At 38.5% G+C, this 19,781-nt stretch overlaps 2 protein-coding genes across 6 annotated transcripts in view; one reads left to right on the top strand and one right to left on the bottom strand.

The window, feature by feature from the left end:
- hnf4a (hepatocyte nuclear factor 4, alpha) overlaps positions 1–13,824 on the bottom strand; it is a 35,368-nt gene extending 21,544 nt beyond the window's left edge. The window contains exon 1 of one of the 2 annotated variants that reach the window (XM_088991668.1): positions 10,828–13,824. In XM_088991668.1, coding sequence (XP_088847794.1) covers positions 10,828–10,876 — 49 coding nt within the window. In that variant the 5' untranslated portion in view covers positions 10,877–13,824. Of the gene's footprint in view, positions 1–7,748; positions 9,737–10,827 lie in introns of those variants that run through there. The other variant, XM_088991660.1, reaches the window with a different exon arrangement.
- On the top strand, positions 1,970–19,773 carry ormdl2 (ORMDL sphingolipid biosynthesis regulator 2). Of its 4 annotated transcripts, none has more exons than XM_088991745.1 (5): positions 1,970–2,305; positions 15,218–15,295; positions 16,625–16,798; positions 17,509–17,660; positions 19,279–19,773. In XM_088991745.1, the coding sequence occupies exons 3-5, from the start codon at positions 16,625–16,627 to the stop codon at positions 19,364–19,366; spliced, it is 414 nt and encodes a 137-aa protein (XP_088847871.1). In that variant the 5' UTR covers positions 1,970–2,305; positions 15,218–15,295; the 3' UTR covers positions 19,367–19,773. The 4 variants fall into 4 exon arrangements, with proteins under 4 accessions (XP_088847871.1, XP_088847860.1, XP_088847866.1 ...); XM_088991734.1 differs by having other exon boundaries at positions 1,975–2,305; positions 16,568–16,798; positions 19,295–19,773; XM_088991725.1 differs by having other exon boundaries at positions 1,982–2,305; positions 19,295–19,773.
- The last annotated feature ends 8 nt before the right edge of the window (positions 19,774–19,781 follow it).

Here is a 19,781-nt window from a genome sequence, read left to right as displayed (position 1 = left end):
AAATCTGTCAAATTTACCGATATGTGTATTTAAATTCTTGGAAGTTGTTGTCACTTGAAAAGTAATATTCAGAAGTCATATGTTTTGCAGGGCGCCATTCCCGAATTTGTTCGGATTTTGTTTTTTCTTGTTTGGGTGCCGATAAAGCGCTGGTCATGGCCTCTTGCAATGTTTTTCCCCTTCCATAAGGGAGCAGCATTTGCCTTTTTTTCCATGTTAGCACTTTGTTCCACCACCTCCAGCTGTTGTTAAAGCGCTATATCAACCAATATGTATATATTGCATTGTATTTTGGACAGCCACCCTCGTTTCAAAGTCATATAACTCGAGACCCATATAATTTAGGAATTAACTGTTTTGTTTCTGATGAAAGAAGAGAGTCTACGGTTTCTTACGCTGCATTGAATGTTTATTTAGTCCTAAAACTCAATATTCTGTGGGTGCCTGAATTCAAGTGACAGTGACAAAAACCCTGGCACTGAAGTGGACACATTTTTACACATGTCTGGCAGGGAATGAGTTCAAGACAAAATTCACCATTTTAAGTCTACTGTCCCTTTAAGGAGTGTAAAGCTCTTTTTTTTGCGAGAGTGGGTGCCTCTACAGCAGCTCTGTATTTTGTTTTTCTACTTCTTCCTTTCCTTTACCTTTCATCACTTTCCTGCTGTGAAATCCACTGCGACTAACTAATAAAGGCTAATCCAATCTAATCCAGAGGACACTACAAAGTACAGATGCAAAAATATACTCTGTGTAACTGAAACAAAGCTATCACTGTTCAATTTGGCAAGATTTTTTAGTAGGTCAATTTGTGCGGTGGAGGAATTCTGAAAATAAACAAATCCCATCATTTTCAGACAAAGCCAATCACGTGATCGGATCAGTAGTGTGTCAATCCGACAAGAAAGTCGTTTTAGAACCCATCGCAATTAATGAAAATCCGCAATATAGGTACAGTGAGACCTCAACTTACAAACACCTTATCTTACAAACTTTTCAGTTTACAAACGTCAAATTTATGAAAATTAAACCTTATAATAAGCACTATTTTCATAATACACACCCACCATGGCTGGCGGAGTGATCTTCGGCGGAAGCACACGACCGAACAGCACCAGAGGTTAAGTTACCAACAGTCCTTATGGAAGGTGACTCTCCTTCCATAAGCCATCAACGACCATCAAAAAGGTAAATAAAACTTTATTTTACAGCACAGTTTATTTCTTTAATTACATTCCTCATGTAATGCGCCTCTCTTTCCAAACAGCAATGCCCTTTGACCTTCGACCTCCAACGCCATTCCATCAAGCCATAAATGACCATCACAAATGTAAATAAAGTGACTATGATACAATGCAGTGTATTTCTTTCATTACAATACAATAGCACATTTATTATACATAGAATAAGGTAAATATGTTTATTATACATAGAATAAGGTATGTTGTGTGTAGTTTTAAGGCTTATTCAGTTGAAAAGTATATTTTATGGAAACCCGGGAACGGATTATTCCCATTTTAATGGTTTCCTATGGGTGATACACACTTTTATACACACTTTTCGCCTTACACACTCTGTCTGGGAACCAATTAAGTTTGTAAGTTGAGGTCTCACTGTACTTGAAAAGTACTTTTTTGGGGGGTCAATTTTACCGCTCAGATAACATTTGAGGCGAGGATATCCGAACTTTTGACTTGTTGGCGGGACTGCATATGTTTAGGACACAAGTCCCGTGCTGGAAACTAAATGAGCGCTAATGAGCCGCTGATGTGTACTTTGCTTTGCCGTATGACAGGAGTGGGAGGCTGCCATGTTGAAGAGCGACGGGCCACAAAGCGCTGTCTTATAATTAGTCACCCAAACCAGCGCCCCGGGGGCCAAAAGTCAAAGGACCGCCGTGGCCTGATGTAATACATGCGTGAGTCTCCCCTTTCAGACTTCAAACTCCAGTTTGTGAACAAAGTCCTGTCTATCTATTCTGAATAGGAATCTCCGACCAGTGAGCAAACTCCAGTTGCAAGCGCTGCCTATTTGTAGCTTCTCATCAATGCCTGCTTTTCAGTCCCACGCGTCCCAGGCAAGACGGCCACACATGAGTAGCCGAAATATCGGGAGCCCACGGCCGGCCGGGATAAGGAAATACGGGGAACCTGGGACTTATTTTCTTCTACTGGCGGCACAGGAGCCGTTTGTTTGTGAGTCTTGATGATAAGAGCAAAACAAGACGAGAGGAGACAGACAATGTGCTGGCTACAGCAGAAAGGAGGCCGCTGCTCTGCTGTCATGCAGTAGATGGAGCAGATAGGTGAGTGCGTGGAGCGTCGGGGCAGCGACAGTGTCAACAGATAACTATCTGCAAATAACAACGCTTATGCAAGCCACGCTGGCTGACCAGGGGAGAGAGGAGGGAAAAAAAATCATATTTCCAAGCTGCCCATTGCTGGTATTTTGCAGACGATGGCGCATATTATGTTAAATTTGTTGATTCATTTGCGAGTGCTATTTGTATTATCTGACCTTCACTCTCAGAACAAACAAGAATAAGAACTTAATTATTATGTTTACTAAGAAACATATTTTCTGGAATATAAGTCGCACCTTCAACAAATGACACATTTAAAAACATTTTCCATACATCAGGTGCACCGCATTATAAGGGGCGCCTTCAACAAATGACAAAAACAAAATCCATACATAAGGTGCGCCGCATTATAAGGGGCACCTTCAATGAATGGCATATTTTAAAACATTTTCCATACATAAGGCGCACCAGGTTATGAGGCGCATGGTCAGCTTTTGAAATAATCTTTTCTTTTAGCTGCACCTTCTAGTGCAGAAAATACGGTACTCAAAGATTCTTAATCTACATTTCACACTCAATGTCCACCTAAAGTTGGGCGTGAATCTCATTCTTATACCACACCAGATTGTCTTTGTGGCAGTGGGCGGCCTCTTTAGGTAGTGAGTCTTTTGAAAGGTCTCTCACACAAACAAACAAACAAACAAATAAATAAATAAATAAATAAATAAATAAATAAATAAATAACAAAAAACCATGAAAGCATTTTGACACCGAAAGTGAGGGTATGTCCTTCATTGTTGATGTCCCTGTTTTGTCATTGTTAAGTGTCCTTGAGAGCTTTGAAAGGCCCTTATAAATCTAATTGTATTATTATTATTATTATTATTATTAGTAGTAGTAGTAGTAGTAGTAGTAGTAGTAGTAGTAGTAGTAGTAGTAGTAGTAGGAGGAGGAGGAGGAGGAGTAGTAGTAGTATTAGTATTATTATCAAAAATGCATTTACCTGTAGGCCTCAAAAATATTCAAATAAATGGGTTTTGCAATAGTGAAATCTACTGAGAAAAAACAAAAAAGAAGAAAAAAATGACGTGCTAGAAAACAGAAAATATCTATTTCAGTTCTTCACGTGTTTATGAAATTAAAGGTAACATTACATTTTCCACCTGTAGCAAAGTAAAACCCAAAAGTTTCATCTGTTTCTGTGTTCTCTAATCACGATATGAAATGTGGAGTACTCAGCTATCAATTTGAATTAAAAAAAAATACTGATACAGTGGGACCTTGGTTCCCAGAGTGTGTAAGGCGAAAAGTGTGGATCCCAAAAAGTAATTTCCCATAGGAATTAAAATGAGAATAATGCGTTCCCAGGTCCACATAAAACATAATTTTCTACTTTCTAATTTTCTAAGCCTTGAAACTACACAAAATATACCTTATTTTATGTATAATAAATGTGCTATAGTATTATTATTAAAGAAATAAACTGTACTATACAATAACGTCATTTTATTTACCTTTGTGATGGTGTGATGGAACGACACATCACTCATTGTGGCAGCTCCGTGTGTATCCCGAAAAATAGTTCGTATGCCAAGGTAAAATTTTCATAAATCTAACGTTCGTAAACCGAAAAGTTCGTAAGCCAAGGGGTTCGTAAACCGAGGTCTCACTGTATATACAAACACCACCACCCCATATACTCACAGTGTGTCACTTATGGATTTACCTATTTTCATAATTTTTTTCAATACAGTATTTGTCTTTTTTTATGGGGAGAGGTAACGCTTGTTTTGCACAGAAAATGCTTATTGGGGTCTGTCACCATTTTATTCAATATGTTTTGGGGTTTAAAACGTTTTTTATGTTTACAACAATTTATTGTCTGTACTTCTGGACTTTCTTTCTGTTTTGACCTAAAATAACTGTGTCTGGTTACATGAAAAAAAAAACGTATTTTCCGGTGTATAATATATATATATATATACACCCAAAAGCCTTGATTTTCTTCAAAATATGACCCTGCGCTTTGTACGCCGGTGTGCCTTATATGTGAATTCATATTGAGCCACAACAGATCTGGCAACTACTGTCAGCAGCCACCAACTTCATTCCCCTGCCAAATAGTGTGTAACACCAGCCTCTACTGTAGCGCCTTATAATGTATGCCATAATATTTGGAAAACGCTTCTATATTTATGTTATATTTGGAAAACCTTATTCATTCATTGAAGGTGTGCCTTATAGTCCGGTGCCCCTTATATACTGAAAAAAGTTTGACACCATTCATTGGGGGTGTGTCTTATACTCTGGTGTGCCTTAAAGACTGGAAAATACGGTAATTAACTAAGTAAACAATCGTAAAACTGTGAAAGATATGGACCACAAAAACTGAATTCCGATATCGTGGCATGTTACTGTAAATGTTTCATATAAATCCATATTGAAAAAGAAAAAGATGGACCTGGTCACTCAAAGATGCAATGATGAATCAACAACTATTTTATGATCAAATTAATTGTCAAAAATATTGATAATTGATTTATTGTTGGAAGTCTGTTGAAATTGGTCCAAATTTCATAAGTTCAGCCTCTCAACAGTAATAATTGTTATATGCAAGGCAAATGTGAGTTTGCTGTCCATAGGACTACTGGTATACAAAGTTGGTTCATCTGCGCAACTACAAATCCTCAAGAAGTTTTATCGTAGTCTTTATAACTCATCTGCTTTTGTCATTTGACATTCAAGTATAACTATGAATATGGCATGTCATGAAATCAAACCTTGAGAGGAGTGCTCAGATTGTTCTTACTCGTGACATCTATTTGGCTTCAGGCTAATCATAAACCACAAGGGCCTATTTAGCTGTCCATATTACAAGATGATAAAAAGCGCTGATAAAGAAAAAAAAAAGATTGAGATTTGAACTTGGGAAAAGACGTTATTGCTTTTTTTGTGGGGTGTAGGGGATCGTTTCTGACATGTCACATTTCATCCTGGCACTGTCTCTTTAGCATATCTTTGTCAAAATCCCTGCATGTCATCACGTCAAAAAGTCTCCTCCGTGCAACAAATAAGTCAACAATTGCATCAATAAACACAGAAAGCCACGCAAGATGTAAATCAATCACAGCGTGCGATAAGACCCTTCAATCATTAACTGTTATGCTGAGGATTCACGTTCACTCGTGTCAGCGGCTTGTCTCCCTGCGAACCCACAAAGATTCTTTAAACCGATGATCCGCTGACGGCTTCCGCCGCCATGTGCTCCAAAAGGACGCATGTGTTACTTACGCTAAACTACGGGACTACAGCCATGACACTGAAACTCATGTAGTGGCCATATGATTCACAACATACACACAAAATGTTAATCTGTGGCCATGAATTCGTTATAACATCTGCATGACTAATTTGTATTAATGTCATATCTGGACAATTTTTGAGAGATATCTATCATTCATGAATACTTCTTGTGCATACGACAAAGATACAGTGATACCTCGGTTTTCCACCATAATCCGTTTCAGAAACCTGTTCGAAAAACCGATTTGTTCAAAAACCGAAACAGCACTTTCCATTAAAATCAATGTAAAAAATCTTAATCCGTTCAAAGTCTAGAAAACAACTTTTTAACTATTTCATCGCATAAACCGGATAAAAACTTCATAATAGAGCAGGTCATGTGTAAAATTCTATAAAAACAAACTGTTATTTTCACCAATTTTTAACATCAACATTAACATACTGCATAACATAAAAATCTCTATCTTTCTGCCATGGGGCGTGTTGGCACCTATCCCAGCTGTCTTTGGGCAAACACAGGGCACACTAACTTTTCAAACCATCCTCTGCTTGCTTTAAAATCAGACTATTCAGGAGATCTTAACCAAATATGTCAGCATTTTCGCAAAAATAAAACAACAACAATATTAATGCGTCGGTCACAATGAGACAATGAGGAAGATGTGACATCTAAGGAAGCAGAGGGTAGTCGAGAGATGCATTCAGATGCACTCAGTTTGGTTGAGAACCAAATTTCGGTTGTATACTGGGGCATAAAAAATATGACATTTTTTGTTGAAAACCGAATGGGATGAGAACCGAGACATTGGAAAACCGAGGTTTGACTGTACTTTTCAGCGACAGAACTGAACCACTCATACACACCTTCCTGAAACTCTCATGCTCACTTCTGAAGTACAGATAAACTGAAAATCTCTCAGTGACACACAACCATCCGCGCTCACAATGACACCTCGGGATAATTTGGAGTGTTCAATCAGTCTGCCATGCACATATTATGGAATGTGGGATGAAATGTGGAGAAAATCCACACTGGCACAGGGAGAAAAATGCAAACCCCATGCAAGAAGGCCTGAGCTGGAATTGAAATCAAGCTCACTGTGAGGTTGATGCGCTGGACACCACTGGACCGCCATACTACCCAATTGTATATTTATTGCACAAATAGATTCATCAGTACATTTTAGAATGTGTATGTTTTTAATTTTTAATGTTTTGCTTTTGCTTAAGTAAATGACTTGAATCAGTGCTTCTACTTTTACTAGACTTTTTTTTTTACTTCTCTTTAAGCAAAGTGTGTGAGTCCCAATTAACTGAATGTATGTGATGCATTTTGGCATAAATGTACTTAATCCGTTTACTTTTTACCTTAGTAAATTTCACTCTGTACTTTTTTATTTCTATATAAATGAGTTGAATGAGTACTTTTATTTTGACCTGAGATATATTTTTAGTTTGAACTTCTTTTAAAGAGTTGAATCCGCACTTCGACATTTATTTACCACAGCCTTTTTCTCACAAGCTACATTTCCACTTTTGTTAAAGACTCTGAGAACATTTCAATTTTGTCATTAAATGGTGATTAGTTTTAATTTATTTGAATGTTATTGTGCCGATGACCATTTTATATTTTGATTGGTGGTGTGTGTTACTTCCGGGTTGGCGCGAATGGCTGCTGCTGCTGACCCCTCCGGAAAAAAAATCTTATCCTGCGACTGTAAACTGTCTTTAACAGGTTTGAAAGGATATATATATAAATTTATTATAAATAAAAAGTATTATTTTTGTTATTATTTTCTGAATCAGTAATATCACTCCATCGACGTCGTGTGAGACCTCTGACAAAAAGTACTTATAATGTAGACTTTGCTGCCACCTTGTGGCTAAGTGTTACTCAGCCACACGTTCCATTGGCTGAATCATGATCAACTCATTTGAATAGAAATTACATTTTTCAAATTGCAACGATGTTTCTTTCGATTCTTTTTTTTAATTCTACGCCTTCTACTGCGACCGCTTTGGCCTCCACTCAGACGAGCTTCCAGAAGCACAACCAGCAGCTGGTTGTGTTCGAATATTTTAAACCGTAAACCCCTCCAAATATCCCTGCCACCACCATCGCCACCCGCTCCTTGTCGTTTACCTGAGACAGAGAAGCGTGGCGTCCCGTCGTGGCCGAACATCCCGACGCTCAGCCGGCCCGCGGGGCAAACGCCCATGAGCTGAGACCGGACCCCAGCCTGTGACTGGACGCGGTTATTTGTCTGGGCCACGAGGTGCTCAATGATAATCCTCTAATGGCTGTCACAGCGAGTTTTGATTGGACGCTTGCATTACGAGTATCGAACGAGCGGACTGATGAAAGCTTCTTCTCAGACAGGCCAAGTACAAGAGAGATGGGCCCATAGTTTACTTCCCTTGAGAATAAGAGCTGTTCGGCTGGATGCAATTTGTGCAAAACATGAGATTATTGTACTTTCTAATCCTCTTTCGCGAGACTGTACAAATGCTTGGAGAGCTCACGTTCATGCATGGGACTAATTGTTGCTGCTTTGTTAATTTGGATCGAGAGAGACAAAAGTGTGGAGTGGCCTTTTGGTTTCCAAATATCACCAGAAAATTCCATAACTTTAACCAATGCTTCGTGTCACAAAGAGGGTGCAACAAGTACTGAAGAATGAATGACTCTCTGTGTCTTTGTGTTTTATATTATTTGTTATTTAGTTTTTTTGTTGTTTTTTGTTTTTACTTCAAGATGGCGCCGCAAGAGTAGCTGCCTTTCCAGCAGCTCCTGTAGTTTGTTTATTTCCTTTCCTCTTCCTTTCATAATTTTGTTGCGGTGAAATGTAAATTCCTCCACTTCGAGACCAATAAAGGTACATCCAATCCAACGTACATGATTGACATGTACCTACCATCAAAGGTAACGTAGGTTGTTTGTATTGCAATACTAAAACAATCCGGTAAAACAACCCTTGAATAACACTTATTAAATGGCTTCAAAAAAATATTTATTTTTCGCTTGAAATTTTTTTTTGAAAAAGTTGGGTTGTACTGACAATGAGTATTTTCCATTGAAATGTTCAAAATATAAATTAAAAAAAATGTAACTTTGGTTATGTCTGCTGTATTGTAGTGTGCTAAATAGAAGGAGACAATCACAATATCATGCCATTAAATGAAAAAAAATCTGTGTGTTTTAATGTAATTCATTTTACTGCTCCTTGTGGTCTGCCCATCTTCGATCGAAGAGTTTCACAACTATTAAATAACGCAGTCGGTCTAAATAATATGAATACATTTTTACAGAGGATAAGGAATATATGACTCTGTTATATATTCCGTTCATTGTTTTTCCCCTGTTGTGCTGCTTCCAGATGTGTGTTTTCATATTTAAGCTTTTAACCAATCACATTTCAACCCACTTTTGTTACCAAGGTCAAAAATCAACCTGGATGCCTTCACAAACAGTTGTGCAGGCCCTATCGCATCAAGCTGTTGCTTTAACCAATCAGATTTCGAGTAGGCAACCCAGGGCCTGCTGGAAGGTGCTTGGAATGTCAGAGATTTTGCAAACTATTATTGGCTGGTCACATGATTGGCTAGTCACTAGCAAATCATAGTGTCATTAGTCGCTAGTGATAAGCATATTGTATCTTTAGCGAACTGCATAAGCAAATACATTTTTCTGTTGATTTAATAGCGGTTTTGTCAACCCATAATGGCTGAAGGAGGAGAATAAACGTATTTGGTTGCAGATATACTTGTTAAAGCCATTTTCAAGACGGACTTTTCAAGAATAGATGGACGTCATTCAGAAAGGCAGGACAGCTCCAAAGCTAACAAAAATACCAAATAATATTGCAATTTTATGAGGTTATCATGAATCCACACGTTCATCGTGAAAATTCAAACAGTTTAATGACAGTATTTCTTTAATTTCTTCAAGTCCAAAGTTATTTCCTGGCCAACGAATAGCCTCTATTGGGCGTGTAGTAAATCACATCACACTCGCAGCAGTGGATTGATTGAGACGTAGCACTACTGAAGGCGTCGGAGTGACATGCACGGCCAGCCACTGTATACAGTATATATATTTATCTACTAATTAATACACATGCAAAGTGCGCACACACACACACACACACACACACACACACACACACACACACACACACACACACACACACACACACACATATATATATATATATATATATATATATATATATATATATATATAATTATTATTATGAACATTTGAGCCAAAGTCACACTTTATGAAGTCCTTAAATAGATTTCTGTGCTTTGTTTTTTTTTTTTTTTACTTTATTCTTCTGTTTTTACACTTGACCTTTGAAAAATATTATTTTCTTCTTCCTAATTAACTCATTCACTGCCAAGCGTGCAAAATGTGTCCACTCCAGTGCCAGGGTTTTTGTCATAGTCATTTGAATTCTAGGACCCACAGAATATTGCGTTTTTGGACTGCATAAACATCCAATACAGTGTTAGAAACCTTCAACTCTCTTCTTTCATCAGAAAAAAAAGTTAATTCCTAAATTAGATTGGTTTGGTGTTATATGAGCTTGAAATGAGGGTGACTGTCCAAAATTCAATGCAATACATACATATTGGTTTATATAGGGCTGAAGCTGGAACAAAGCACTCACATGGAAAAAAAGGGAAATGATGCCCCATTGTGGAAAAAAAAACATTACTAGAGGCCATGGTCAGCGCTTTATAGGCACCCAAGCATGAAAAAATAATACCGAACAAATTCGGGAAGGGCGCTACATCATATTTTCAATTCCTGAATAAATTCGTGAAATTCTGGTGTATAGGTGGAAATGATCTTTTTGCAAACTGCAGTCATATCTTTTTGTATTCTGGTGTTTAATGTATGCGATAATTGCCTGTTAACGTAATTTAAAAAATGCTGCTTCTGTCCACAACAAAGTCAAATGTACACAACAAGATATGATCACGATCATCAACCCAAAGGAGAACATCCAAAATTGGCGGCCGTTGGCAAGTGTGGCGTAGGGGCCAGCTTCCTGGGGCCTTGTTAACAAGCACCATATCTGTGACACACCTCCCCGATAAGCAGCGTGTGAAAAAGCCAGACCAAACGGGCCCGAGCACCAAAAAGTCCAAGAAAAACAAGGGAGTGGACTTTGCGCGCCATCCGCTGAATTGGCTGAATTGAAGCGCGCACTCACCAAATGGCTGTTCCACACTGGAGCCCTCTTGCGTATTTACGTTGACCATGTCCTCTACCTCCGAGGCGTCCTTGTGTTCGATTCTCTTTTTCCTGCCAGCTTGAGGCGTGAAATGTGAAAGTTTGGCGGCGGGTAGGCGGCCGTGTGAGAAGGGTGTTGGTGAAAGGTAAGGCCGGCGTGGCCGCTGTTATCTTATTGATTTTCCTAATCTGGGCAAATGTGGGTGGGGAGGTTAAACAGTAACTAGGCTCTTATGGACACCGATCTATATAGCGGCGTAACTATGGCAACATGATGATAGAAACTCAAATAGCACATCAAGTTATGATGTGCTTGCCGTTCTTTCCCTTCAGTGCGCAACATCACAAATTGTTTGCCGAATAACAGATGCGCAAGTTGCTTTAAACTCACTGTCATTGTATCCGTATAAAATACAAATCTACAAAATCTATTGTGTGTTTTTTTTCTAATGTGTTTTTTGTCTATTAAAGGACAACCGACACCATTGTTTTTTGTTTCCTAACTGACATCAGAAAAACGTTCATCTAAAAGCATCTAAAATACCCAAAACACGCAGGCTGATATTTTTAGTCAAATGAAAAACATCAATAAAAATGACTTAAACTGTCTAAAAACTACTTCAAAATGACCTCAGAAAGTTTCAGTTTCAGAAGGTCCCGCCCCCTTGTTCGTGACGTCACGCCAAGACGTCTTGCCTTGCTCGAGAATCAAAACAATGGCTTCAGATTCGGAGAAGATGCTTTCTTGTTACTCATCCATTTATGAATATGATTCAAATAGTTCTGAAGAGGAAAACATAAATGTTTGCAATCGATTAAAGAAGTCCTTCCGTGTCATTTTGAGCTATCAGCACTCCAATGTGGCATCCCAGAAAATGCACAAGATGGCGCCCCAGCTCCGTTGGAAATGGGCTGATTTGTCTGCAGGGAATTTGTGTCAACTAGTATCAACTAGTAGTCTTGGTGCAACATACAACAATTCACCATCGCGTTATGTATGTGTTTTCCTTCTAATTTCGCCATCAACACAAAATTTTCAGACCAAACAAAGTACCCAAAATGCATTGTGCGTCGCTTTCTTGGTCAGGGGCGTTACAGACGTGACGTCACAGTAGGTATCGTCACCAACACAAAAACAAGACTTCCTGAATATTCAGCGCGAGTCTTAAAATGTAAAATATAGCTATATGCGGTGGAATCTTTGTAAAATATGCTCAGTAGAAGTCATTTGAAGTGATTTTACAAATTATGGACACAACTTGTCCGGAGGTGGTCGGTTGTCCTTTAAACTGTCAGTCATCCAGGTAATGGTCCTGCAAATGGACCCATTAGTTTCTTTAACTATTTTGTTTAATTTTTGTTGTGGTCCGAGAATGTGAAAAAGACAATACAATACATATTGATTTATATAGCGCTTTAATAACAGCTGAAGCCGTAACACAGCGCTTAACATGGACAGCTATCATATACAGGTAATAAAGGAGTGACAAAGATAGTAGAAAGCACCAGCGAGTAAAAACCAAGACACTAATTATGCTGTTAAGAGAGAGTGCTTATACAGTAGAAGAGTGAAATGGTGGTTAAGCAAGCTAAGAAGGACTATCCTGAATCAACACTGATATCAGTACATAACGCCTTTCTGACTACATGTAATTATATATTGAGTATAGTCTGACTTTTCCTTTAAGATATCCATTCATCCATCAATTTTTTCCTCACAAGGGTTGCGGGGCATGCTGGAGCCGATCCCAGCTGTCATTGAGCAGTAGGGAGGGGGGACACAGAACTTGTTGCGCAGTGCGCAGGGGAGAAATTTTCATTTCACAGCAACAAAGTGATGAAAAGAAGAAGAAAATACAGGAGCTGCTGTAAAGGCAGCCACTTTTGTGGTGCCATCTTGAAGTCAAAATAACAAAAAACTAAATAACAAATAATGTGACAACGCAAAAGTCATTCAATCTTAAGCACTTTCTGCACCCTCTTTGTTGTATGAAGCAGCTGTAGATGAAAGAGGAGAGGATCAATGCCTCCTTTTCACCAGTGGATCAGGGACATCGTGGTGAAATGTAGACGTCTGCTATAAGCTAAATGTTGAAAGCAAACACAAAGCTGTAGCATTCATTGACGCAAAGAGACTGCCTCCCATCTCCTGTCCCACGTAAATCCACTTCAATTCCAAGCCACGACAGTTCCACACATGCATGGGGGTTCTGCGCTGAGGGTACTTTCTTCTCGTCAATGGCTCCTCAAGCCATGCATCCATCTAGCCGCAGACTGTCCAACAGCACCGATCTTTTCGCTGAACAAAGCGGGGCTGTGAAAATGCTGGCCATTCCAGGTGCAAAAAAAGCACAATCACTCCAGAGCCGTCCAACGATGCCAATCAATCAAAATGGCACTGACATTTGTCCCAAATCAAAAACTGTGCTGGCATATTCATGCTGCCAAAAAGGCGCAACCTCTCAGCAGAGTCTCCTCCTTGATGAATGTTGTGGCCAAAAATGATGAAAAACAATCTGTATCCGTTCCACATGACGCACAACATCTCAAAATGACAAAAGAAAACACAAAAACAACAAAAAAAGGCTTGTGAGAGCACTTGCTAATGGCTGCCTTCCCAGGCGCCATCTTGGACTTCTTGGCTACCCTTGAATGACATCAGAGCCTCAACGCCTCAAATAGCAAATATGTGACGGCAACATGGATGGGATTTTCTCTTCCCATCAGTTTATAAACTGTGTTTTGTAGATAACATATAAGTCAACTTCCATTTGTCTATCAGTGTTTTCTCCTGTTTCTGTTCGCAAGGAAAGGGTTTTGGTTTCATTAATCCGGAAATACGTCTACCTTGCCACATAGACCGTTTTTTTTTAGCCCTCATTAACCCAGAAGTAAGTTTAAGTTATAGGTTGCTAGAAAACTAAAATTATCAATAAAAAAATACTTTTCATTGCAAATGATCCCATGATTTCTTTATTTCCAGAACAATGTGAATTGGAGCGATTGATTCACTTCTTCAACATCAAGATTCGCATATACAGAAGATTTGTATAGCTGTCCACTATGGAAACTGACGTTTGACGAACTTTGACCTTGTGTGACAATACTATAAAAACACAACTTTAGTATAGCTGTAATGAATGATGGACAATTTTGAATTGATGACTCACACAGCAAGAAGAACCCAGATTTTCAATAACTGTGTGTAGTGTTCTTCACTTTTACAACTGATATGTGAAGATCTCTGTGTTGCTTTTGAAGTATAAATGTGTTCTAAACCGAAGTATTATTTGGTAGACTGTATGTTGGCAGCAGCATAAAAAAACATGCTAGTAGTGTATATGAGGTGCTACCGATTACCTTATCCAACATTTTAGGCCATAAAAACGTCATCGGGCTCCAGTTTATGGCAGAGAAAGTCCTAGAGGGATGGACAGAGAAACACAATGAGCGGAATGAAAATATATTTCACAAAGAGCAAGCGACACTCACATCTGTCACATTCAGTTTGCGACCAACAGGTAGCGCTGTAGGACCCCGCCTTCAGCTGCACAGTTGTTTGTCATTTTCATCAGTGGCAGTTAAAAAGACACCCGGTATGACCATACAGTGTCTGGTCATTGTTTGTTTCACCCTGTCAGGTTTGTTTCATCTTGTCATGTTTTAACTCCTGGTTTTGTTTGCTACTTTGGGCCTTTCTGTTCTAATTACTTTGTTGTTTGCGATTTTGTTCCTGTTGACTTATTAAACACACGTTTGTCAAATACACCCTGATCCTCCCTTCTGCCTGCATTTTTTTGAGGTCCACCACCACCACCACCTTGCAAATCGTGACGTCTTTGTATTTGCATCTACATCATTGCTGTTGTCAATCAATCTTTCTCTAACTCACCCAGTTGACCCCATATGCGAGTGGCACACATAAAGCTACACTTTTACTGTTTCACATCTTGCCAAACTATTAATTGGTATTTTTTTGGTTGTTTAAACAATTCGATCACTCAACAATAGACTCATATTGATATTTAAAACGGCTGTGAATGCATATGCTTAGTTGTATCGTCGTATCAGTTGTATCGTCGTATCAAAAATACTGTATGACATAAATTTACTGCCAAATTAGTAAAATAGCTCGATGAGTAAAACCAGCGGACCGAGGATGGGTTTGAAATTAAAATTGGCTCGACCTAGTGGTCAGGAAAGCAATGGTGACGTGACTCTGTACCAAAATTAACAACACAAATGTTCTTTTTTTAATTGAAGACTATATTTTTGATAAGACATTGTTTATGTATCATGTAAAAGAAATAAGGGGAATTAATAAGAACGTTTTTTTTTTCATTTGGGGTGGGGAATGTACCGTTTGACAGATCCGTTTCGGGACAACCCTACAGGGCGGTTCGAAGGCAAACGAGTTATTTCCTGGTCACCAACGACAACACGCCAAGGTAAAGTTTAAAACACAACAAATCTGCAAGATTTGGTCACGCTTGATACGATTAGTATGCATTTTATCCTGCTGTCTTATCTCCATCCCCTCGTCATAACTGCTCCTTATCGATTTATGTCACTTTTGATACTTTGGATCAGCCATTCCACCACGTTAGCAAGCAAGCTAGCAGGCGAATAATCTTGAATGCATTTCGAACGATACCGAGGAGTTAATTTTGTCCTAACATTCACGTCTCACTCATGCCAATACATACCTGACACCGTCGCCTACTCTATGTATTAGTTGATAATTTTCTTTTACTCTTGTTTAGGGTCCCTTACAGAGGGAGTGCGTTTTAGTCGCCTAAATTGCTCGGACGCGTGGGGTCGCATGCTAGTTTATAAACACAACGCCTTCCTATTAAAGCGATACTTCGTGACTTCCACTATACGTAGAAAAAAATTCTGTGGACAAATATTCATTACTTGAAATGCATAAGATTTTTGGGGGTTTTAAAACAGTATAAAAACCTCTTCAAATGTGTCGGAAAAATATTTTGTTTGAATAAAATAGTCGAAAACATTGTTAAATAGACTATTAAAGTAATACAACACGTAAATGGAATATTGTATATTTTACTTGTGGAGGCACAGGTGCGCACCGCAGCTTTGATGTCTTTGAAGCCCTTTGACCATTTTAAAATTTATATGAATTAACCTTTTAATTTAATGTGGTACAACACAGAAAATTGTTTTCTATCGATCTATCTATTGTTCAATGGGATAGGAGATTTTAGCATATTTTAATGGCACATTATTATTAATCATGTACCACTGAATAAAAGCATTTTATATCCTGTTTTTTGCTGCTTTTTAATCTTTGTTATATAATTTTTTTAAACATTAAATGATTATTGAAATCAATAATAAACTATTAAATTCACATTTAAAGTTCTTCATTGTAGTCATTTATATTTTATTATTTGTTAATTCTTTGATTCAATCATTTATTTTCCAGACCACTTTTTCCTCACTCGGGTTATGGGGTTGCTGGAGGCTATCCCATCTGTCTTTGGGCAGTTGGCGGGGGACACCCTGAACCGGTTGCCAGCCAATCAGTTTAATTAGATCAATCAATGAAACCATTACGAATAACCTTTTGATGACAAGGTTCATAGTGTAAAATAAAACAAAAAAACACATCTGAATTTGTACAATAATGTGTTGAGTTAGTACCTTCCCCTCCTTTGAATGAAATATTTGATATTCATACAATGTTTTGATTGCAGTACAGCTATTTTGAGAACAACCACATCTCTGGTTGTTGCTGTCGTTTGTTGCCCCAGATGAACGTGGGCGTGGCTCACAGCGAGGTCAACCCCAACACGCAGGTGATGAACAGTCGCGGCATCTGGCTGGCTTACCTACTGCTGACCGTTGTACTGCATGTGGTCCTGCTCAGTATTCCCTTCTTCAGCGTGTCGCTCGTCTGGACGCTCACCAACATCATACACAACCTGGTTAGTGATGCTCTCTTATCCGGCAGCCTCTTACAACCATTTGATTTTGCAAAGCTGAAAAGATTCTGTCCACACGTGAGGATATTAATAAATAAATCTGTGCTGTATGTCATGCATATTAGCATATTTGACAATAAAGCTGACGCTGAAATAATGTATTAAACAATTAAAAAAGAAATACATGAACATGTGAATAAATACATAAAATTTAACCACATAACGCAAATTAAGATAAGCATACGGATATACAGTCTGATGTTATGAAACAAAATCATAACTCACCAGATTTAGTTTTGTCAGTCGAACACGTTTGGGAGATTTTGTGGTCGATGTATTTTGGGGTTTTTTTTCCCACAATAAAACATTGGAATCATGAGATACATCTAGTTTTACTTTGCAGAAGTCAAATATTTTTTTTGCCCACATAACTGATACAAATTATAAGATCCATTGCTATTTACTGTCGTGCCAATTTCAAATAACGTCGTTTTTAATAAAGATATGGAAATTGAACAACATTTGATTCACTGATTACCCACAAAATAATTGAAACAATCACTAATTAAAATAATTGTGAGTTGTACCCTCCTTGGTTGATCATGTCGGTGTAATCCCAAAATGTAATCTTAGAGAGATAATAGAAAATGGATCAATGTCAAATCAGCGACTATTTGTATTTCTCTTGGCTTTCGGGTGGGCGCCAAACACAGGCAATGTACCTGTTCCTGCACACAGTGAAGGGAACGCCCTTCGAGACGCCTGATCAAGGCAAAGCCCGCCTGCTAACGCACTGGGAACAGATGGACTATGGCATCCAGTTCACCGCCTCGCGTAAATTCCTCACCATCTCACCCATTGTGCTGTAAGTATGAGCCACTCACCTTATTACAAAGGTCTGTCTTGGAAAAAGCCACAATATTGTGATCACAAATTCTGAGGGGGGGGTGTTGTATTGTGAGAATATTTGACTGCACTTATTTGGACACATTTTCTTGAGATAAAAACTCAATCTTATGAGAAAAAGGGTTTTCTTTTGCACGAAATTCTTAAAGGACAACCGACATCACTTTTTTCTTTCTTAACTGACATCAGAAAAACGTTTTATAGCATCTAAAACACGCAGAATGATATTTTTAGTCAAATAAAAATGACAAAGTGTCCAAAATCTGCAAAAAAAATGAACCTGGAAGTATCCAGTTTCAGAAGATCCCGCCCCCTTGTTCGTGATGTCACCCCAAGACGTCTTGCCTTGCTGGAGAATCAAAACAATGGCTTCAGATTCGGAGAATATACTTTCTTGTTACTCATAAGTTTATGAATATGATTCAAATAGTTCTGAAGAAGAAAGCATACATGTTTCCAATCGATTAAAGAATTTATTCCGTGTCATTTTGAGGCATCAGGGGTGGGAAATGTCGCACCCAAAAAAGGCAGAAAATTGTGACAAAGCCGTGTAAGGAATTAATCAGTCCGTTTCCACAGGCGGATTAATTCCTTACATGGAGCTTTGTCGCCCTCTTCTGCCTCTTTTTTGTCCTACATGAAGTTTTCAGACCAAAGTACAGCAAAATGCATTGACGTGATGGAAGGACTGCTCCAATGTGTCCTTTTTTTCGGTCAAGGGCGTTCCTTCAGTGACGTAGGGTGAGGACTCGTCACCAACTCAAAAACAAGACTTCCTGAATATTCAGCGCGAGTCTTAAAACGTAAAATATAGCTATATGTGGTGGAATCTTTGTAAAATACGCTCAGTAGAAGTCATTTGAAGACATTATACAAATTATGGACACAACTGGTCCGGAGACGTCGGTTGTCCTTTAAGATGACACTGGTCAATTTTTTTGGGAGGGTGGCTATAAATTCCAATGTATGGAAAAATCTTTACTGCACACATTTTAAAGTTTATACTATATATAAGGAAGAAGCCCTTATAAGGTGTTTTTAAAAAAGGACTAGTATGGGAAAATGTGTGCGTGTGTGTATATACATTATTTAAATGACTTTATACATTAATATGATGATCCATGATAAACTTAGAACATTTACCGTATTTTCCGGTGTATAAGGCACACCCAAAATCCTTGATTTTCTTCAAAAGATGACCATGCGCCTTATATGTGAAGTAATATTGAGCCACAACAGGTCTCGCAACTATTGTCAGCAGCCACAGACTCCCATTTCCCCCTGTAAAAGAAGTAGTGTGTAACCACAGAGGCTACTGTAGCGCCTTGTAACGTGGTGTGCTTTATAGATGGAAAACGTTTATATATTTATATATTATATTAGGACAACTTTTTTTCATTCATTGAAGGTGTGACATACAGTTCGGTGCGCCTTATATATGGAAAACGTTTGAAAATACACCATTCGTCAATATGTATTGTATTGCATTGTATTGTACTGTATATAAACTTGTTCATGTTGGTTAAACTATTGTCCGTGATCACAGCTGGAAGGAATATTACATTGATATGATGTAGTTTGTTTTCTCGACAGGTACATTTTGGCCAGTTTTTACACAAAGTACGACGCGACTCATTTCTTGATCAACACATGCTCCCTCCTTAGTGTCCTTTTGCCAAAGTTGCCCCAATTCCACGGAGTGCGGATATTTGGAATCAACAAATACTGACAAATGAACGCTGTAATGCGACAAGTATGAACACTGGACTTTCAGTTGTTATTTTTTTGTTTTTGTGGGCGGGGGGTGGGGGGTGTTCTTCCATATTTCCTCTTATGTCTGGAAGCTCTTTGTACTGAATGCCTCTTGGAAATACTGTATTGCGCGCTATCATCAGAGGGCTTTTATTCAATGACATGCATTGCTTTTGCTGTGGACGAAGCAACACTTTTAGCCTGCAGCAGTTTTGCCCATTGAGGAATATAAGTTACTGGCCCACTCTTTTCCCTTCTTTTGGATTCAAAGTTGTCTAAAACCAAATGACTTTATATATATATATATACACACACACATACATATATA

The sequence above is a fragment of the Hippocampus bargibanti genome, linkage group LG01 (genome assembly GCF_051943395.1).
Source record: "Hippocampus bargibanti isolate YZ-2025 linkage group LG01, ASM5194339v1, whole genome shotgun sequence".
In the NCBI taxonomy this organism is placed as follows: domain Eukaryota; kingdom Metazoa; phylum Chordata; class Actinopteri; order Syngnathiformes; family Syngnathidae; genus Hippocampus; species Hippocampus bargibanti.
Note: the sequence above shows the minus strand (reverse complement) of the source record. Positions and strands in the feature narration are given on the sequence as shown.

What these genes read in the sequence shown, in the direction of transcription:
- ormdl2 (XM_088991734.1), top strand. Translation starts at nt 16,625, where the DNA reads ATGAACGTGGGCGTGGCTCACAGCGAGGTCAACCCCAACACGCAGGTG. An exon ending in CCAACATCATACACAACCTG is followed by an intron (nt 16,799 to 17,508) that starts GTTAGTGATGCT and finishes CGCCAAACACAG; the next exon opens with GCAATGTACCTGTTCCTGCA. An exon ending in ACCATCTCACCCATTGTGCT is followed by an intron (nt 17,661 to 19,294) that starts GTAAGTATGAGC and finishes TTTTCTCGACAG; the next exon opens with GTACATTTTGGCCAGTTTTT.